The sequence below is a fragment of the Aphis gossypii genome, chromosome 3 (genome assembly GCF_020184175.1).
Source record: "Aphis gossypii isolate Hap1 chromosome 3, ASM2018417v2, whole genome shotgun sequence".
In the NCBI taxonomy this organism is placed as follows: Eukaryota; Metazoa; Arthropoda; class Insecta; order Hemiptera; family Aphididae; genus Aphis; species Aphis gossypii.
In genome coordinates, this window is record NC_065532.1 from 4117071 (window position 1) to 4139668 (window position 22598).

The window sequence follows — 22598 nt, forward strand, 5'->3', positions numbered from 1 at the left end:
ATACTTATATATAAATAATAATATATAAATTTACATTTAATTGTTAGAATAATTTAATAATAAATAATAAGTTTATTACTCTTTGAAAATCTCATCAAAATGAATCTCAAGCACTAAAAGTATTTTTTCATATGTTGTATTATTAATTATATTAAAATATTCATTTCTCTTTTAGATTTTTTACTTATTTTTATTTTTATGATAAATAATTACAATCTGTAAAATATATTACAATAAGAAAACAAAACATTCACCAATTGGCAACATCTTCAGAATCTTTTAGAATTTTGATATTTATGACTAATATTATAAACACTAATAATATTTTTTCATTGTCAATAATGTAGTTATTATTAAGAGGTTTAGTAGTATAATAACTCTAAATCTTATAATAATATAAATCATAAATCTTTATACTTTACTGTATTAACAAATAAGAAACATATGCAAGCTAATTATTTTAATTAAATATATTTAATAAACAAATGTATAACTATTGTTTTATTAACACATTTAAAGTTTATAATATCATATAAAAGAACATGAAAGAATTTATAATTTGTATTTTTTTTTTTTTTTTTTTAATATAAAAGTATATTTGTATTTTTTTTTCTTGATTAATAAAAGTTAAAATATAACATTAAACATAAGAGCTTTTAAAATGTAAAATTATTACTCTGTTATTTAAACATAATTTAAATGTTTTATGTTACGTTATTTCTAATGATTGCAATATTTTTTCTAAAATTATTTAAGTGTGTTTTTTTAAATATTTATAATTAGTATTATTTATATATTACATTATTGTATACATGCAAGTGTTCAGTAGAAGATCAAACTATATTTGTTTATTTATTTTTAATTAAAATAAAAAAAATATATAATTAAAAATTAATCAATGATTTTTGCTGGTGCTTCAAAACAGGTAACAACATTTTTTGAAATAGGGTCCTTTAAACTCCAATGTATATCTACCTTGAACTAAAAATTATAACAATGAGCATTTTTATGAAGACTTTTAACTTTTAAGTATATAGTTTACCTTAGGATATGCTTCAATTATATAAATCTCGTCTTTATAAACATATGCACTACCTTTAAGTAGAGGACATTTTTTTTTTGTTCCATCTTCTTCGTAGAGATTATTGCATACACTTTTATTATCTACTCCTAATAAAGGTATTGGTATATTTAATGCTATACCATGCACTTCTGCGATTAAATCCCTTACATCGAATTCTAAAAATAAAAAAATATATATAGGTATATTTTATTGCTCTTTTTTCAATAATTTCTATGTGTAAGTATTAAATAATGCTAATATTTAAGAAATCATATTTACTGATTCAGTTAACATTTTCTGGAAACCTAAACCACTTATGTTACGACCAATGACCATAATACTTAAATTACATTTTCAATCCCATAACAATCACGGTTAATATCAATTAGTTTAAATTACATAAATTAAGATAAATTAATTTTAAAAGCTGATTATGATACTATATTTATAGTATTATTATAGTAATCATAGATTTATTTATTTTAACTTTTAAGTATTAAACGGGTCAAGCCTAATAACATAAATTAGATAATAACAACTAACGTTTGTTGACAGGAATATAATAATTAATAACAATACAATACAAATTAAAAGTAATTTAACAAATACTTCTAAAAAAAAAAAAATAAATAAATAATATTACTTATAAATGCTTTTTCAAATCTATGTATTGCCAAGTATGAAATTAATGAATAAATTAATTTTTTGTTTTCATCTTTGCAATGAGTATTACTTACATAATTAGTTACTTCATTGTTTAAATAAAATCTACTGTGAGATTGAACATTATGAATAAAAATAATATTTATTTAGGTCCTTACTCCTTAATGGAGTCCATAGTCTGATGCAGTATTTTTCCATTGATATTGTAATTCAATTTTAAAACCAAACTCTAGTTTATTATCTGGTATTTATAAATAACATTCATACCATCAGTGGCAGATTTAAAGAGGGGGCCAGAGGGGCCTGAGCCTACCCCCCATGGTCATATAATAATATATTTTAAAATACCATTAAATTAATATAAATGTTTTTATAAAAATATGTACTAATGTAAAAAAATATTTAAAAAAAAACAAAATCCTAGATCCGCCACTGCATTCTATCATATCTTATTTAGATTTAATTGTGATTATGCCTATACAAAGTACAATTTTACACAGAATTTACCTATTTCACCACTCAACGGAAAGTAAATGTTATATTTTGAAAATTACTAAATATAAATGAATGACTTTTGTACATGTTACTGAATTATATTATAACAAATAAACTATAATTAATAGATAATATTATCTATACAAACCTGACTTAAATTTAATTTCTATATGCACAGTACTATTTCGTTTTAACGCGCATCTTGATGTAGTACAATTTTCAATTGTCACTGTTGCGTTATTTAAAATTTCTCGATTTCCTGAAAAAATAAATTATAATACATAGAGTATAAAAATAAAATGTATAGTAAATTCCAAAAGTTATTTAAGGAATCATAGATTTTTTTTTAAATTTATTTATAATTTAATACATTGCTAGTCAGTTGCTATCTAGTCTACTGATGTATAGGTATATACAGTTTGTACAATACAAATATTTTTTTTTTTACATAATTACTATTTAATAACAATAATATTAACAATAGTAAGTTGTTATTACTCTTTTCGGTCTTGGGTTCTTCCTTTCTTAAGTCCACGAATTTTTGGTGGGTTTATAATTCAGTTGAAGTAATTGAATTTAAAAGATAATGAACAAATTCATTGGTTATTCTGTTTTGTTGAGTTTAAAAAGCTACTATTTCATAATATCAACTTATCTGCCTGAAAAATATTCTTGTGCTTAGTGCTCACAAAGGGGGGGGGGTTGGAGGGTGTCATATCCCCCCATGAACTTTTTTCTTATGCATTTATTCATTTTGTATCTATGATAATCAACAAAACAAAATACAGTTCATCCCCTCATCCCCCTTTAGAAAAAGCTGAACATGCCGCTGCTCACTACTAACATGACAACATAGCTTATACCTATTTCATTTATTCTAAACATAAATTACATTTAGTATGTATGTCTTTTTGAATTGACTATAGTCAATAAAAATAAAACTTAAAGAATTATTAAGTTAAATATTTTATTTTTAATTGAAAACAGTGAAATTGATTTCTTTGCTATTGATGTTTTTTTCCTTCATATTTGCTAAATAATTTTTTAAGAATTTTTAAATTTAACAAATAAGCAATTAGTATTTTATATTATATTATGCCTGTGAGCTTTTGTATTGGATTATTATATTTATATTCTCATTGGTAGTTCAGTAGTTGGTATGTACTTATTTGTTACCGCTTTAGTGCCTAGCTACAGAGTGACATAGGTACCTTCTATATTTTTTATATACCTACACTATACAGTTACAAATGTTCAAATAATTGTAAATAATAATAATATAATTTATAACTAAAAGTAACATAGTTAATAATTAATACTTCATAATTAAATGTAAAAATATAAAAGAATTTTCTAAAGATATTTAATTAATAAAATTATTTTATTTTTTATTTGTTTTTATTGTAAAAATTACATGCTAGTTGCTAGTAGGTACTAAATATTGTGAGAAATAACTCATTAAATTAGATTTTTTTTACAATAGGTACCTACCTATAAATTATCAAAAGTACATAATATTATGATAAATTTTTAATTGGCATAATATGAAAAAACATAAAAACTAAGAAATATAAATAATGATTTAAGAAATGTGTACAAACTAAAAAAAAAATAACCAGCATTATCTTTTTTAATGTTGTAGCTTACTGACATTAAAAAATGTATTATACTTAGGTATTTCATTATTTTTAATTTATACAAATACATTTTTTATAACATATTTATACAAATTTAAAAGAATCCATAATGTGCGTCATGGTTAATATGCAAAAAAAACAACATTTACTATTCTGACATTTTTATTAGGATTAGCTAGGACTTAGGAGAAAAACCTGCAAATTATCTATACATTTTTAATATTGTATGTTTAATAGTTTATGTATGGTGTTTAATATAATTATAAAGATTGGTCATTGGAGTCAGGGCGATAACAATAACGATTACCAACTACTAAGTACGAGTACCTTCTATTTTTTTCAAGGATAGATTTTTGATTTTTATTATAAAAAAAATCGACATATTATTACATTTATCTGAATTTATAATTCATTAATAACCACTCACTATAAATTATTTGAGCTCCTGCTCCGTAAACAATTTAAAATCAACAAAAAGAAATACACGCCTGTATCTATTTATTATTAATTTTAACTAACAGATTTAGATATTATGCACTTTTGGAAAAAAATTTAATGTTTTAAAAATAAATAAACAGTTAATTATGAAATATTAAGAAAATACTTATAAATAATAAATGTCCTAGTTTATAGTTCTAATAATAGGTACCATGGAAAGCATTATTGCAACAAAATTTTATTGGTAGTCTACCATTGGTAAACACGTCATTTAATATAGGTAAATAGGTAATTCAATAAAAATCTATGGAAATAATTACAACATTTTAACCGTATTAATATATTTTAATAATCAATTAATTATTGATGTAACACTTAATAAAAATTTACATAAAACTTACTTGTGCCACATTTATAAACTGTTGTAGTTTTAATTATTTGAGGAAATAATATTAATAAAGAACTCAAACATAAAAATCTACCAAACATTTTGATAAATATAACCAATGAAATTATATAAACACGATTAAATGGATTAATATAAAAAAGATCAACAAAAAATACAATACCAATGTCTTCCACACAACTAGATGACCTTCTGTCTTCTGTAATATTATATATTTACTATTTTTCTGTATAGGTAGTAGGTAAACTCCTCTTACTAGTCCTACTACATTTTTTTTAAATTACCAACCCGGTTTGTTTTAATTAAAAATACAACAAGAAAAATAATTACACTCATTTGTAAATAAATCTGTATTATATTATAGACAATATTATTATACCTTGTTAGTCAGAGTATAGTTAAATTACAGATTTTTAATGATAAAGTTCAAGGTTACTTTTTCAGTCTAAAAACTGAATTATAAAATATAAAAAAATAAAATAATTAAGCTATAGAGAAGTATAATATATTTTTTTTATTTTCGAGTGATTTTTTATATACATACATTATAATTTTTTTACTTTGAACTAACCAACTAGATATAAATAACAAATTAGATACTTAAGATTTGTCACTGTAGGGTCTAAATATACACTTGTCGCTTAATAGTCTAAAATGGTCTTATCACGGATGATGTTCACTATTATACTATTTATACTGGCATACTGTTAATTTTAATATTTCAATTACATTTTATAATCAATAGGTATTTATAACAATATCTCATCGTTTTTTCCTTTTGATCTACCTGCCATCTTTGAGAACCACAGTAAACTCGTTGGCATGTTTATAAAAAATAATAATTCGTTAGATTGGTAAAAATACATTAATTTCGTTTCAGTATTTAATTATTGTTAGTTTAACGATATTTTTAAATAAAGATTTTTTAGTTTAACCTCTTGATAAATACAATTTCAATAATTTAACTTATATAATATTTTATACATATTAGAAACATGGAAATCTAACACTCTCGAACACTTTATAGGTAACACACTAACACATGGTTAGATACTAAGTAAAAAGCAACTGCAAACGTAAAACTCAAATGTATACCTGTACTTATAATAAATAATAATGCGAGACATGATCAAATTCGTAGATTCCTAACGTTTTATAATTATTTTTTATAAAAAAAGTTCAACTTACAATCTATAACGCAAAATATGGGATAAGTAAATGATATAGAAGTATAATAAGAGTTAGAGTAACTTAAGGGAGAGAACCGTTCAGCAACAGTACCTACCATGTAGTATGTACTAACAATATTTTATAATTAATTTCAGATTGTACACACAATTAATCGGGTCCATGCACAAGTTTATCCTATCAATTGTCATTTTACATTTCCGCCCTCGTGCGAAAAGTATATAGGATTGTCTCTCAATAACTTTTACCATAATCGCGGTTATAGTTAGTATTACAGAATAAACCATTCCTTTAGTATCTATCGGCTTCGGCTATTTGGCTGTAATGTATAGGAAGTTCATGGGTGGGCAACTAGCGGCTCTCGAGCCTTTTATATCCGGTCCATCCTACATTTCCGAATTACATCATACAATTTTTAAGTATAGACTATACTCTTCATAACTATATTCTATATGTATATAATATATATAATCTATTTTACCGATATAATAATAATTGTTGTCTGGTATTGAATATCGTTAAATGTCTAAATGTCATAATAAAGTATACTTAGCTAAGCCGCTAAGGTATACAGTATACACATGTACGTATAACTTTCAATCATAGTTGTTTATACATTCGTGTCGTGCTGACGTGCTGTCGTTGATTTTTTTATTTTTGTTTTTGTAGTGCTTGATTATATTCGCAAAAAGCGTTATTCCAAGTTTATTAATAACTATTATACTATAATTATGAGAAACGACGATGTTCCAGTTGATAAATAGAATGCACTCGTTAATATTATAATCATATATTTAATTATGAGTACAATTTATTATAGTAATTACAATTCTAAATTTTATAATGCACAATGAAATATTCAAATATTGAAATCGATATATAAATGGTAGTTAATATTATAATTCATAATAGTTGTAATTAGTAAGCAAAAAGTAATAATTAGGTAGTTGTAAAATAAGTTATAATTATAAAAAATAATGTTGTGGGATGCAACTATGCAAGTACAATATTCAATATGATTATAATTAAGAAGTTAATAAAATGCATAAAAGTTAGTTGTTAAATAAATCATAACAAAATAAAAAAAAAATAGTAATTTTGTTATAGATTAAGTCAGTCTTTAATTATATTGTAGTAGATCTTAACTTAATTTTAGTCCACGTCCAATAATAGAGATGCAGCTATAAAATTTTGCTCTACTTGATTTGATACCTCAATGTTTAATGTGGTTTTTTCTATATTTCTTTTAGCTTTAGTGGAATGGAAACAGCGTTGAAGAGTTATTTTTAATTAGTTTGGTGATGTTTGGCTATGAGACAGTGTCAAATTCTTAAATGGTTGACTATCAGCATTACTTCTTAAAGCATTTTTTAAAATTCCCAGTTCTTCTAAACTAGAAATCCCATCCAAAATATTATTAAAATATAATCTGACTGTATCTCTTTCATTAGCTAAATGGTTTGATGGTATCATTTAACTGAGACACAATGATAGTTGTTTCATTGTTATATTCCATATTACTTTTGAAATTTGTAAGTATGTTATTAGTATTTATATTTTCATTATTCTTTCTCTTCTGAAATTGATAAACCAAATGTATGTGTTTACACATGTTCCATTTTATTTCACTATTTATGCAGGAACATGAGTAGGTAACAATGTGTTCATGACTGACAATCATAACAATTTATTTGACAGTCACAGTTGGATTTGAGATTGTTCACCTCATATTTCACTAGTTTTTCTTGATAAAACATTTCAATTATTACTGTCAACATTTTCAAGTATCATTTCCAGAGACATTAAAATGCTTGTCTTATGACTTTTGCGCAACTCTTTTACTTTTGAGCTTATTTACACAATAAGCCTATCATCTATTGTCTAGTCTCTAGTATATCTCATTAAGGCATGCAGAGATTGTATATAAATTATCTAAAAAACAATCAAAGTATGTCAATTGAACTAAACATTCTGATATGTATCCAAGTTTTAAATTTGAACTATAAACATTAGAGTATATAATATTATTTGCAGTGTATTGCAAATATTTCTTTAGCGGCACACATCTTAATAAGAAAAACATTTTAAAATTGTATATTATTAAAGTTATTACCATAAGTATAAGTTTGATAAATATATTTTTTTTTATTATAAACTAAACTACTTCATGTTCTTATTAAAATTCATTAAAAATAATGCTTTTATTATTTTTATTTTACATACATTAATACATTAATATAAAACAGTAAAGAAAATGTATAATTTTATCATAATTAAAACTTATTACATAGGGTAATTAAGGGATACATCTTGTCTGGCTAATTCTAATAACATAGGATCGTCGAAGAACTTATTTATGGAAACATCCTCACTAAGGCCTTTTCTCCTTCGCGTTTTTACCATAAATTCTCGAGCCAGATGTGTAGCAGGTTGTGGTTCCAAAGGTTTGATAACTATACTTTTATCAAGTGGATCACCGGGCACAATCTAAAACACGCAAAATAATAATTTAACGATAAATAATGAATTACAACAAATTATTAAATGGTTTGTTATAAGTAATTATAATTAATATTGTTATTTTAGGTTCTGAGAAAAGCAAAGAATTTATTTATGTTTTTTTCTGTGTTTGTATACACGATAAGTACTCAATAAAATGCTTCAATTTTCAATTTTGGGGTGGTTTTGGATAGGACATTTGATCTAATTTGTACTTGAAATAAGGTTAAAATTTTCAATACCTATTTTTAATGATAGGGAAAAACAAACAAAAAATTAAGAAAAACAGGAATTTTCATGCAAATCCTATTGTAGTATTAAAATAATAGTTTAGTATCTATGGTTACCAAAATGTAGGAAATATTTGCTTAGAGTAGTATCCACTTGCTTAACTTTTTTTTATTTTTTAATAATCTTGAGCTGCAGCAACTATGGTCATCATAGGCATAGCCAAGGGGTTCACAAGATAGCATATAAATTAAATATACAATAAGTGTCATTTTGGTAGGAAACAAAATATTTTTTAATAATCGTAATTACTAATAACAACAAATTGAATTTTGTAAGTTAAGGTTGATTTTGAGTAAGTGAGTCTGTAATATTATTGTGTATTAGGCAAGGCATTCGCGGCTCCACAACTTACTGTGGTACACAAACTTCTAGCATACCCAGAAAAAAGAACTGGCTAAGCCTATGATGGCCATTATCTATGGGACTTTTATCTAATGGAATTTTTTATGTATTCAATATTTAATCTACAGTTCCCAAATGTAATTGGTATTGTATAAAATGCCCGTCAACGTTAACTTATTCCAACTTTGCCCTTGGAAATCGGGCATTGTACACAGTGCCCAGTCATTCTGCACAATGCCCAACTTTCTACTTTGCTCGTAACATATACGTATAAAGTGTTTAATTTTAAGTGCCGAGTAGTATTTTCCAATCAATTTAACATATTTTTATCTCCTTAACAAAAAATAATTTTGAAACCTATACAAAACTAATTGAGAAAAATGAGAATAAATATTAAATTAGTTACATTAATAACTATATCTTATTTTATATTAATACATTGATAATTAACCATTATGTTTATAGCATCTTAAACTGAATGTAAAAGTTCTAATATTTATAGAAAAACTTTTAGTCATAAATATTATTTTGTTAAAATTACAATAAAATGATAAACTCCGTTTATTAAAATAAACTTATTATGAAGAATGTTAAAAACTGTTTATTTTTGTAAATTAAAATTAATAATATAATTTACTAACCTGCCAATGATGGAATACAGACAGACAAAAAGCTTGACCTTGAGTATGAGTACGTAAATCAGTTTCAAAACCAAATGAATCAATCGCAGGAATAAAAGCTTTGATGGTATAAAGTGGTGATCCTGGAACAGGGGCATCTTGTGTTACATGACCTCTTCTTTTAGCTAATACAGTATAAACAGCAGAAACACAATCTGCTGGAGCTTGGACTTCAACATAAAGATAGGGTTCCATCAAACGAGGTGTTGCCATAAGAAATGCTGAGTAGGCTACTCTACGAGCAGTAGGAATAATTTGACCTAAAATTTATCATTTTTTAATACATTATAAGACATTATATTATACAAAATTCAACTATAGTACAAACCTCCTCCTCTATGTAATGGTTCAGGGGCTATAACTGCATCTAATATTTTAAATTTAACATTACGAATTGGTTCTTCACATAATGGTCCCTCTCTAGTACCCCATTGAAAACCCTAAATTTTAAATCAAATTATTACTATTTTAAGTATTAGTCAAAAATAAATTATTGATTAAAAAAGTACAAATAACTTAAAGCCAGTAATGAAAGTTAGCTAAAATGAGTAATACAATTATCACAATGTTAAAGAAACCTTAATGGAATAACAATGAAAAATTAAGTAGTAATTATTGAGTAAATTTGAGAGATACAATTCAGAGTTTACGGTCTCAAAAATAAACTAAGCTTATATAGTCGAAAAACAAATTAAATTAATAGGTTCTTGGTTTACTGGAATGAACAATAATATTCAATGAAACTATTATTCAAATTATTTATTAATATTAGTGTTTTATAATGAAGTAAAAAACTTACTTGAACAATAGAATCCTTTATAGATCTAAGAATGTTTTTGTCAACTTCTGATGGCAGAGTATCATCAACAAGAATATTAGGGCCAGTAGTATCTGGACCAAAAGCCCATATGGAACGAGCTGCAAGTAAATCCCAATCATATTTGGATTGGAAAAATTCACCAATTTTTTTCCTTAAAAAGTAGAACATTTCTTATTATATTCATCAATCATTAAAAAAACAAAATTTCATAAAATTATTTTAAGCCAATCATGTATTACTTGTCCCAAGCAATGTCAACTACTTGGTTTTCAATATCTTCAGCAAGGCCTTTTTCTAATGGTTCTGCAATCATTGTTATTTTATTACGTTTGTTCGGAGTTTCAGCAAAACATTTTAGTGATGATGTATCAACAACAGTTTCACAAAAAGCAACAACTGGATCCGCCACTTTTATATCTTTAACAAAAGTATAAATTAGTTCTGAAGTAAGAAATAATTCGAGTTATATTTACCAATTTCTGAATACATTTTTCTTAAATCGTGCATTACACAATCTAAGTACAATTCACCAGTGCCAAGTATAACATGTTCACCAGATTCTTCAACACGAGTAATAAGTAGAGGATAAGACTTATTGACCTTTCTCAAACCATCCAACATTTTAGGTAATTCAGATGGGTTTACAGGTTCAACTGGAATTTTTTTTATTAATATATTTACAAAATATTTATTTAAGTATTTTTTTCTTTACCTGCAATTTTTATAACAGACTGAGTGTTGAATTTTAATGGTCTGAATATGTATAAATCGTCAGTTGTTATTAAATCTGTTATTGTTGCAGTTTTAACAATTGGTTGGTCAATTCCTTCAATTAGAACCCAATTACCAGCTGGTACTCTATTCACTTCAACTTTATATCTAGCTTCATGAACCCATAACCGCCCAACTGTCATAACTCTAGAATCTTCTTCATCGACTAAAGAAAAGTTTTCACCTAAAACTTTTACTTCTTGTCCAGCATGCAATGTCCCACTCATTACTCGAGCTAACACTTGGAAGAAGGTACAATCATCAGTAGGATACATTTTAGTACTATGCACCATTAAACGACCCTAAAAAATATTATAAAATGTAAAACATAAAACAATATTATATCCTAAAGAAACTTACATCTGGATTGCAATCAAGCATGTCCTTAGCTAATTCAGTGTCTTGAGGACCTGTATAAATTGTATCTATTTTATTTTTTGCATTTTCTGCTGGTGAAGGTATATGGTTAACACACATGTCCACAAAACCACTGAGATCATTTAAGAAACGTCCACAAACAAGGCGTAATAGAGGTCGTATATTAATATTCATTTCACGTTTTGTTAATTTAATTCCGAGTTCATCCAAAACATCAGGGAGAGTCGTGTCTACATCACCGATCACTTGAGCAAATAATTTATATAAAGGTTCTAATATGAACTCAACAAAACTTCTTTGAGCACTGTTATGAGGAGATTTTTTGGAGAACTTTCTAGTTTTAGGATTAAAGTAAACATCACCCCATAAAACTTTCGAAAAACTGTCAACTTGTACATTGGGATAATGATTTGCATAAAGTTTAGCAAAGGACTTTAATGTGAAACAAACAGCATACTGAGCTGATGCAAAACAAACATTTCCTATCACTGGTGAAACAATACGTGATGGATCATTCTGTGAATGTAAGCTGAAAAAATAAAAAATAATTCATGTATGGTAGTTTAAAAGTAAAAATAATTCAATATATTAAGCCTGTATAGTCTGATCGTAACTTAATATTAGTTTAATCTATTCTGTGGTTTATACCTTAATAGAGAATTGACTTCATCAATTATATGCTTAATTTTATAGTATGCATCTTGTGGAGGAAGTTTAAGCTCCAACATAAGTCTGTCAATTTTATTCACACAAATAGTAATTGCTACTTTCTCCTAAATTAAAAAAAAAAAAAATTAAATATTTCCTACAAACATAATTACAATTTTGTACAAACTTGTATTGCATGTTTAATCAGACGTTCTGTGTTTAACATAACACCTTCTGCAGCATCAACAAATATTACAGCTCCGTCACAAATTCTAAGAGCAGCTGTTACTTCATCAGAAAAATTTACATGACCTGATAAATATCAAAGTTAAGATTTAAAAATAAATATAACAATTTAAATTTATAAAAATTATTACCAGGTGTATCAAAAATGTTCATTAAATATGATTTAGAATTAACATCAGGCAAAACTAATGTCACAGGAGTGGCTTTAATACTAACACCTCTTTGACGTTCAGTCATTAAAGTATCTGTATAACGCATCAAATCAGCATCCGCTGAATCTAAGTTTAATTGTCCCAAGTCTGGATGGGTTTGACGAACTAAACAATCTACTAAGCTGGTTTTGCCATGGTGAAGATGACCAACCAATGCAACATTTCGTACCAAGCCTGCAACATCCATTAAATCTGCCAAATACCTAATTACAATAGTATAATGTAATCAAATTCATTTTAGTACACGTAATATTATAATACAAACAAAATTTACTCCATATTATATGTCGTGTTGGGCAAATGTTGTTCTTTGATTTGGAAATTATGCTGTTTAACAGGAGCAACCAATGGTACTGTCAATGGTAATTCATCTTCTTCTTGAACTAATGTTTCCACATCAGGCCCATACACTTCAACAGCACTCGGATAATAGCGTTTATCTTCATGTAAAACAACACTCATACCCGGTTCTTCTGGTCCATCTTCACTCTCCTCAATCATCTACAAAAAAATGTTGAATTACACATAAGTATTGTATACATAAAATATATTTAGTTACATCAATATCCTGAGGTTCTGGTTCAGGAGATGGCGGCTGTTCTTCTTCCTCTTCGTCAGATTCCAATTCTGGTCCAATGTAATTACCAAACTCATCATAAAGATCAGAATCCATTTTATGAATTCAAAAAATCAATATATACTGTACAAATTTACAGGATTTCTTTTAAACTCTTACTTAAAAATGTAATTATTTAACTATTAAAGGTAAATAATAAATATTAAAATAATCATCAAAACATTGAATAACGTTTGAAAACGAATAATTCTAAATTTCTAACATAACCTTCAAATGTTGATGTTTTTAATATTTATAAACAACATTAAATGGTATCAGTTGGTATTTGTAATCAATGGTTTATTATTACCTTAGTGGTTAGTAACATTGTTCTGCTAACTATTTTAAATTTTCGCGGTATATATTCTGAGGTTATGCACCTTACACAAAATAATAATATAAATAAATGGAATTAATTTATTATGCCATTCGTGTAGCAATATAAGTCATATGTTCCATCCAATTCCAAGGTGCCCACTGATAATATTCAGTGCCACTGAATCAGTGGCAAAAGGCAAAGTATTACTTATAGTAGGACTGTACCGTCTATTATAGTGTATGCTGTATAATGATAGGCAGATTACAGTACTACACAGTATAGATACCAATGACAATACCCAGTATAATTTATTTTGTGGGATACAGTTATATACACTATACAGCATACGTTCAAGTAGCAGCCGTTGCAGGTGCATTTGTAAATTTGTGATAAGTTTGTGTTTTTGTGAAATTAACTTAATGGTCATTCATTTAATTATATATTTGTATAATTATTTAAGCCCTTCAGCAATCTATAATACTGTTCTATTGAAACGACGCTCAAATTTCTATCTGAATACATTTCGCGGATTTAATGGTAAGAAATTATACCTTCTTATTTTAATTTTTGTTTTGCGTGATGACATGTATATGTATGTGACATGTCTTTGTTTTTATTTACATAATTTTATTTTCTTTAAAATGATTGCACTTTTGATAAATAATTTCAACGTTTATAAAATATACACGTTTTAATTATATCGCACAATTGTGTTTTTAATTTAGATAACTACCTAGCACTATTTGTAATTTTTTTAACATTGTAACTTGTGTTGTATTACATGTATATAAATTTACTAGTTTAGTTTACTATAGTAGGTACTGGACAAATAATTTTAAAACTAACGTAAAAATTTAATTCTTTTATATTAATTTGTAGTAAAGTTTATAAAAGATTTTAATTATACTGTTCTTTGTTGAGGTTTATTGATGTTTAGTTACTCATATTTCAGACAAAAATTACTAAAAGTTTTTTAATTTATTGTATGGATTAAAATTTAGATGTTCAGTGAAACATATTAAATCACCAAAATGAATTTTGTTAAATTTTAATTCAGTGATAATCCATTGTATACTATGAAAAATGATTCTGATTTAAAACTGTCTTAACTCTAAATTATATTACCTAATTATTGCTCTAAATTAATTATTTTAATAATATTATTGGATTATTGTAAAAAATACTGAGTTTTTAATGTTGACCTCTCAAAAGTATAAACTGTATCCTATTTTCTACCCAAAACCACCTTAAAAGTTGAAAATCTATGTATTTGTCGCACCGTTCAAAATCTAATATATGTGATTATTTTAATCGTTCAGGGTACAGTGTTTTTCATGTTTGTCAGATGTTTCTCATTGTATATTTTGTTTTGGTAAAAAAATAATTATGAAACTATTTCAGTAGGTAAGATATCTCACTCATATGTAGTGTACCTATCTGGCTATCTCACAAGTGCGTAAGTGCAGTTTTCATTTAGTTTTATTAGTACCTATTAATAGTAGTAAATTTCCTTTTATTAAATTAAACATATTTAGTACTTTATTGGAAATTGTATTTATAATTAAAATATAAGTAAAATATTTCCGACAAATCCTGATTTATGTTATTACCTGCTTTAAGTTTAAATGACAGATAAATATATTTAAATATTAACTAACAAAGCTAAATGTGAACTACTGAATCTCATTTTACCATGTTACTTATTTTTAAGATGAAAACAACTCATGTAGGTTATACATTTTCTTAAATCTATATAATTACTGTAGTATATTATATACTTAATACATAGGTATCATATATTTTTTTATACGTTATGAGAATATGCAACAACATTAAAAATGATTTTTTTTTTAATAAATTATTTTTAGGCATTAGATAGTTTTATTTATTGTGTTACATGTATGTTTCACCAGTGGCGAACCCAAGGGGGTGGACCCCCCCTCCCTTGGCTCATGCCATTGTATTTATTTTTATTTTATATTTTTAGAGTTACCCAAAAAACAGAAAAACAATATATAATAAATAAATAATATTCCTGGACCTAACCTGGACCCCCCTTTGAATAAATCCTGGTTATGCCACTGTGTTTCACATCCTTGTTAGTGGTTACATTAAATTTATGACTCATTTTTCATATGCGATAATTAGATTAATAGTTTATTTTAAAAAAAAACACTAATTGGAGTTTGGTAATTATTTTTAAACAAATATTTTTGTCAAAATATGTACTTGTAAATTTTGTTTTGATAGATTCTACAGGTTATGAAAGCAAACATAACTAATTCCTATCAAACAACATACACTTGTTTAAAATATGTTTTTGCATAAAAATCCAAACTACTGATCAGTAACACATTATTTTGCATGTTGAGTAGCTAGGTCAACTGGTAGTTTTTTTTATAATTACATTTACGGCTTTATAGTACAATTGGGTATCAAGGCAGCACATTATTTTTATATAATATGATAAATCAGTGATTTGAGCACTCAGTGGTGTGTTGACATATAGTTGTTGGGATAATGACTTCAGTAATACTATAAGTAGGGTTACTATGGTTATAATTGTCTGCATAATCTTTTTTTTAATCATCTACCGTCTAGTCATACTCAAAATATGCAGCGAGTGTTAGTAGTTATCCATTCTACATCATATAAATATATTAGAAGTATCCTAACATTTTCATCCCAAAACTTCATCATTTTAGTAGTTTTCAAATTATTAAGGACAGAAAGATTATAATTTTTAATTATTTATAATAATAATTATGGATAGAAAACCTAAGTTGTATGTTTTACATTTAGAATGAAATAATATAATTATCAATTATTTCTCTTCCGTGCCATGGCTTCTTTGACAAAAATTTCTGGTGCTCCTTGGAACCATGATACACAATTTTAATAGCTCTGATTCACATACCTATATTATTTAAAAAAGAAAAAATTATATTTGCAACAAATTATTTATTGTTATAGTGTTGTTGTTAATTTATTTCTTTAGGAGAGAAAGAAATTTATTTTTTGATAACCTTATTGACTGTTATGTTGTAAGACTTTTATAAATCTCAAAAGGTTGCTATAAATTATCAAAATCTGTAAATAATAAATAATTATTGATTATAATTTATAAGTGATAAACGTAAAAATGTTCAAATTATTATTAATTAGTAAATAAGTACCTATTACTCTATAAATAGAAAAAACAACTGCAACATATTTTATTGATGATATCAGTGTACTATTTTATTCTCTCTCTCTCTCTCTGACTCGCACACATTATAGTAAATATGCATACAGCAGATTCAATCTTGTGTTGTTAATATTAATATTTAAGTTAATTGACTTATTATTAAATTTAAAATAAAATAATTATCTATATTTGTATGTTGATTTAATTACAATATTTGAATTTTCATTCAAATTATGAGTATATAAAGTATTATAATTAAAAAATGCTCATAAATTTCAGATCAATTGAAATATCATTAAAAAAGCTAAAATAGTAAAATTATTTACAGTTACAGCCTTTTAAAGTGACTTATGATACCAGATAACCACACTTTTATATTAATATATGATAATATTAATTTTATTCTATTACTACAATTTGTATTTGATGTATTTATTTATGTATTTTTTTGATTTTATTTATATATTTCCCATCAAAATTTTAATTACGGTATATAAAATTTAATTACCTATTTTATGTATTATTCTGAAATTTGAAAAATTAAGTTAGTAAACGATTTGTGTAGACATATTTTTTGTATTAGATGGATGATACCAAATTTCTTGGCCTGTCAGAAATGCAGAATTCTAATGAAGAAATGTTTGATTTTAATACGTAAGTAGTATAAGCATGTTCTTTGAATGTTTTGCACTTTGCACGCTTTGCTTATTATTTGCTTTTCTTATTTAAGTTTTAATTTAATATGGAAAATATTTTTTATTTTATAAAATTTAATTTAATTTTAATGTAATAATTTAATTCCAAAAAAGATATTAATATTTGTATTTCTTTTGTTATTGGTAAATTAAATTAAATATCTTAACGTTATGCATTATTTATTTAAAAGTTTATAAATAAATATTTTGAAACATTTTATAATTAATTCCTCAATATAAAAACAACTAAAATAAAATACATTTTTATATGAAACATTAACATTCAGTAACATAAAAGTTAAGATTTATGTAAGTTTTAATACATTTTATTTTTATTTTTATTTTTATTAGGTGTGATGACAGCTTATCACCATCACTGTTACAGCAACAGTTTGATGGAGTCTTTATAAATCCAAATGATATCAATGAATACTACTTTTCAATGCCAATGGAAAATGGGAGGATTGTGGATTTAAATCTTCCCCAGACGGTAACTTTTATTTAAGTTTAGTTTAGATATCTATAGTAATACTCTTAGATTAGATTAATATTTTTCTATATATTATAAAAATATGTTATTTTATCATAATCATATTGTGAAATTGATCAAGAACAATTTTATCCTTAAGTATTTGCTAAAATACATGTTGATATTATTCGAAAACAAATTTAAATATATACTTTTAATAATAAAAATTCTAAAACCACGTCCAGTGCACCTTTTAGTCTTCATTGAGTATAGATCTGTGGTTCTCAACCTTTTTGTTTTCGCGGACCACCTAAAATCTAGATTTAAGTAGGACTACAGATCATTCTGGGATTTGATTCGTTTAATTACTATACTGGAAATATAATTTTTCCAATGTTTCACAGACCGGTACCTTTTTTATCGCGGACCGGCGGTTAAGAACCACTGGTATAAAACACTGTAATGGATATTTTAAATTATTGCAAATAATTACATGTAAGCTACCTATAGCAATAGAAATTTTAAAAATTTAATGTATTTAATTTTAATTACAAAATATTCATATATTTCAGGATTTTACACATTTTATACTAACTACTTGAATGCTTATAAAAAAAAAATTATATGCATTTTTGATATTTTTAATCTTTGTAAAAAATATATGAAAAATATTTCAAGCTCTTTTTATTGCAAATAAACATTTAATTTTATGGATATAAAGTCAAAAATCAACAAAGCTAAAATATTTTAAATAATTTGACATTATTTGTGAACACCACAATAAAAGATTAATTTTTTTTAATTTTATATCTTGTTTAAGAAATGTCAAGAAAACTTAAAGTTCATAATTAATTATTTTTGAATTTTTGTGTTAAAACAAAATTCATTTCGACTTAATCTAATTTCACTTTTATTTAAGACCCTTTTGATCAGCAGGTTTAAACTTTCTAACAAAAACCTTTTTCAATTTTAAATATTGAAGTATTTATATTTTAAATTGTAATATAGCATATTATTTATATATTTATTATTTAGCCTGAAGAAGACCAAGATAATCGTGAAACATGCACAGCTGGTTCTGTAAAATCATCACCAACTGGTATTATACCTTGCCAGGATGAATTTGGTGGTAGTAACAATTTTGAAGTGATGTTAGATTCCAGTTGCCAATCATACCGTCAAAAATGGAATGTATGTATTATGTTTATTACCAAAATTATAAATTATCAATAATTTTAGTATTTTTGTTACGTGTTATCTACTTATCGGTTATTACATTTGTTTCCTATTATTTTAATATTACAAAAAATTTAATTTTTTTTGATATGATTTTTATTATTCTTTTAACATGATATTAACACCAAATACTCGTTTCTGTAACTGAAATAAGATAACTCTAACACCAAATCAATTCAAATATTTTGGTTAGTAAAAGACTATTATTATATATGCCATTAAAATTAGTAAATGAAACAAACATTTTGTCTGTGTTCATTGATCAATATATTAAGCATTCTTTTTTTAGCACATCACGTGTTACTTATTTAATTATTATTCTGTAATAAGTAATAACCCATTAATTTTCAATTAATTTGTATGTCATTCATAGGCGCCACCAGGAATTGTATCAGGGGGATGCGTTGTACATAGTATATGCTGATTTCTAATTCTATTATATATTATTATTAAATATTATAAATATTATATTATATAATACCATTGAATTTTTTAATTTTTTTGAAAAGGAGTGCAAATGCATCCCCTTGGACCTTCCTCGTGGCGTCTATGATGTCATTAAAAGCATATTACAATGAATTACAAAAAAAAAAATTAACACTAACCGAGTGTGAGAAGTTTACTATTGTTTTGATGTAACTTTCGAATTGTGTTGCATTTTTATCTTATTATCTTTGATCAATGATTATATTGTATCAAACCTTATTTATTATAAGAAGATAAATCCCTTTTAAGGCCAATCTTGGTTTGTACCAAACCATCCCAAATCCAAACAATTCAAGCTTTCCAATCAGTCTCTTTCCAATTTATAGCCTCAGTTCCATTTTGTATAACAATTAACAAATAAAGAACTATACAAAGAACTAAAAATCTACATATTTACCTATATTACTACCTATGCCTAATTTCACGTAAAACTACGACATCATCTAAATCCACTCATCTCACATCTATCCTGTGTGTGTGACACACTATCAGCTAACCTTCCAAGGTATCTAAAAAGAGTGTAGAGATCTCCCTAATTAATAAAATTGTCATAGTCTGAAGGGTTCTGTCAATGGATAGTTTCCCTGTCTTCTTCTCATTTATAAAAGTCATTGTATATTATGTATTTATCACATTTGTGTATTATACACAAGCTACAGACTGTAAATATTTATTTTAAATAAAAAGTAAAAAAAAAATTTTAATATATAAGATTCTATTTACTTACTATCAAACTTAAAGGTAAGAATATAATTTAAGATATCTCATAGACTTTTATGGATAATAGATATAATTTTAAAGAATTATAGGTATGTAGAATACTGTAAATTTAAAATTTTAATATTAATAAAGCCTTATGAGATACTCTAGAGTCTAGATTATATTCTTACATTTAAGATTGGTTATAGGTAAATTTACTCTTAATATTTAAGTTAACAGCATAAAATGAATTCTTCTGAAGGCAAATTTACTATGCTGTACATTAGTAAAGCAGAAAATACATGAGATATGCTGCATTGCTGCATCCTTTTAATTGTATCTATAATAAATAATATTATTCCATGCTATACCTGTAAATATTATTTTAAAACAAGTTTTAATTGAACACTATTATTGTTATGTAGCCTCATGTAAATCATTTGCATGCACTATGTAGATCACACGTAACAATAATACCATAATTTTTCTTAATCATTTAATAGTAATATAATTCTAATTTTATCTCTTCTAGTATTCAGTGACACTACAGAAACTTTTTATTGACATTAATAAAGTACTTCTGTTAAATTTTAAATGTGATTTTGACAAGATTCCCAATAATACACACTTATTTGTACGCGCTATGCCTATGTATAGTTCAGCAGATTATTTAAAAGAACCTGTTGAACGTTGCTTACAACATTTATCACCAATAGATCAGTTTAACAAAGGTAAACAATACAAAATCTTTTAGTTTTTTAACAGTTTCAATTAATTATAAGTTGTTCTGATAGTCAAGTCAATGAAAACTGAGAATTACCAAATTTCTGCTTCAAGTATTTGGTAATAAATTAAATGCTCAATTAGAGATTATTTAAAAACTGCTGGTATATATCAGTTTTTATTGATAATTATTTATTTACTTCAAAACTATATGTATTTAAAACTTATATAATAATAATAGCATTAATTATTGAAAATAATAATTATACAACATTGTCAATTCTATTCTTCTTAAGTTTTGACATAATGAGAATTAATTATATTAATGTATAATAATGTTTTCTTTCAAATTCATTATGACCGTGTCAATTTTATAATATGAGGATAAATTTTTTTATAGGTTTTACTCATTTAGAACATATTATACGTTGTGATAATGAAAGTACAACCTATCATATAGATGAAGTTAGTAAGCGTAAAAGTGTAGTTACACTTTTATCTAGACCTGAACATGGGTCAGATAGCACTAGATTATCCTATAGATTTGTATGCAAGACTTCTTGTATTAGTGGAATGCAACGTCGTCCTATAATTGTAATATTCACATTAGAAGATTACACGTATGTACTTTATACCTACAAATTACAATTTTATAGCAAATAATAGAAGATATCAAAATAATAATTATTAATATTTCTGCCCTTTTTACAGTGGCCAAGTGCTTGGCCGACGTGTACTTCCAGTAAAAATTTGTTCTTGTCCTAAAAGAGACATGGTTCGTGAAGAAAAAGATACTCATTTAGAAAAAAATATGGTATTTCGTCGAACAAAGAAGTGCATTTCACAAGAAATTAACCATAATAAAAATCACCATCATCATAGTGATAGTGACCTTCCACCATCTAAGATTATTAAATTAGAATCCTCAACATCAACAGAAAATATAACTGATACTACATACGCATTACCAGTAAGTTCTCATATTTAATTCTTAATTTAAATATCTAAAACTTATAATTTTATTTTCAGATAAATTATACAACCAAAACAAAGGAGCACTATAAAATAATATTAGAAGGTATATACTCTGTAATTACTGGAGTGTCTTCTCTTCACAATATTACAGACACACAACCATTACTTAAAGACTTAAAATCTAGGTTGGACAACCTAAAATAATTTCTGTTTCTTTGTAAATTTTGTTATATTATAGACTTTAATCATTTTTTTTTACACCTCATTGATTTATATTGATGAATAAATACCTATGCTTTTTTTTTTTCTAAATTTTTGTGAATTTTTGTGAATTACCTTTTGTAATTTTTTAATATTTTTTTATTAATCAAACATGATTATGCATTTATTATTATATTAGTGTTAGCATATTTTTA

The 22598-nt window shown here is 25.3% G+C and overlaps 3 protein-coding genes across 8 annotated transcripts; 1 reads left to right on the plus strand and 2 right to left on the minus strand.

Annotated features, from left to right (window-relative positions):
- Positions 1-819: 819 nt before the first annotated feature.
- LOC114121183 (NPC intracellular cholesterol transporter 2 homolog a-like) lies at positions 820-4859 on the minus strand. The gene is made up of 4 exons (XM_027983408.2): positions 4698-4859; positions 2370-2480; positions 1043-1239; positions 820-981 (listed from the first exon to the last, which is right to left on the minus strand). Exons 1-4 carry the CDS (start codon positions 4783-4785, stop codon positions 892-894), a joined length of 486 nt encoding a protein of 161 aa, XP_027839209.2. The 5' UTR covers positions 4786-4859; the 3' UTR covers positions 820-891.
- Positions 4860-8058: 3199 nt separating this feature from the next.
- Positions 8059-13601, minus strand: LOC114121173 (116 kDa U5 small nuclear ribonucleoprotein component). Its single transcript, XM_027983396.2, has 13 exons — positions 13337-13601; positions 13052-13278; positions 12697-12980; positions 12507-12631; positions 12320-12444; positions 11654-12200; positions 11235-11595; positions 10996-11175; positions 10762-10939; positions 10502-10673; positions 10031-10142; positions 9664-9962; positions 8059-8377 (listed from the first exon to the last, which is right to left on the minus strand). The coding sequence occupies exons 1-13, from the start codon at positions 13448-13450 to the stop codon at positions 8174-8176; spliced, it is 2928 nt and encodes a 975-aa protein (XP_027839197.2). The 5' UTR covers positions 13451-13601; the 3' UTR covers positions 8059-8173.
- Positions 13602-13856: 255 nt separating this feature from the next.
- Positions 13857-22488, plus strand: LOC114121188 (cellular tumor antigen p53-like). Of its 6 annotated transcripts, none has more exons than XM_050202608.1 (9): positions 13857-14105; positions 14173-14249; positions 17483-17553; positions 17946-18084; positions 19099-19254; positions 21017-21215; positions 21608-21827; positions 21919-22177; positions 22237-22488. In XM_050202608.1, exons 2-9 carry the CDS (start codon positions 14247-14249, stop codon positions 22384-22386), a joined length of 1197 nt encoding a protein of 398 aa, XP_050058565.1. In that variant the 5' UTR covers positions 13857-14105; positions 14173-14246; the 3' UTR covers positions 22387-22488. The 6 variants fall into 6 exon arrangements, with proteins under 6 accessions (XP_050058565.1, XP_027839213.2, XP_050058564.1 ...); XM_027983412.2 differs by having other exon boundaries at positions 13857-14082; XM_050202607.1 differs by having other exon boundaries at positions 13857-14249.
- The last annotated feature ends 110 nt before the right edge of the window (positions 22489-22598 follow it).

What these genes read in the sequence shown, in the direction of transcription:
- LOC114121183 (XM_027983408.2), bottom strand. Translation starts at nt 4,785, where the DNA reads ATGTTTGGTAGATTTTTATGTTTGAGTTCTTTATTAATATTATTTCCT. An exon ending in AGAAATTAAATTTAAGTCAG is followed by an intron (nt 1,240 to 2,369) that starts GTTTGTATAGAT and finishes TTTTATTTTTAG; the next exon opens with AATTCGATGTAAGGGATTTA. An exon ending in TAATTGAAGCATATCCTAAG is followed by an intron (nt 982 to 1,042) that starts GTAAACTATATA and finishes TATAATTTTTAG; the next exon opens with TTCAAGGTAGATATACATTG.
- LOC114121173 (XM_027983396.2), bottom strand. Translation starts at nt 13,450, where the DNA reads ATGGATTCTGATCTTTATGATGAGTTTGGTAATTACATTGGACCAGAA. An exon ending in GAAGTCAATTCTCTATTAAG is followed by an intron (nt 12,201 to 12,319) that starts GTATAAACCACA and finishes TTATTTTTTCAG; the next exon opens with CTTACATTCACAGAATGATC. An exon ending in GTTGACATTGCTTGGGACAA is followed by an intron (nt 10,674 to 10,761) that starts GTAATACATGAT and finishes CTACTTTTTAAG; the next exon opens with GAAAAAAATTGGTGAATTTT.
- LOC114121188 (XM_050202607.1), top strand. An exon ending in CATACCGTCAAAAATGGAAT is followed by an intron (nt 19,255 to 21,016) that starts GTATGTATTATG and finishes TATCTCTTCTAG; the next exon opens with TATTCAGTGACACTACAGAA. An exon ending in TTCACATTAGAAGATTACAC is followed by an intron (nt 21,828 to 21,918) that starts GTATGTACTTTA and finishes CCCTTTTTACAG; the next exon opens with TGGCCAAGTGCTTGGCCGAC.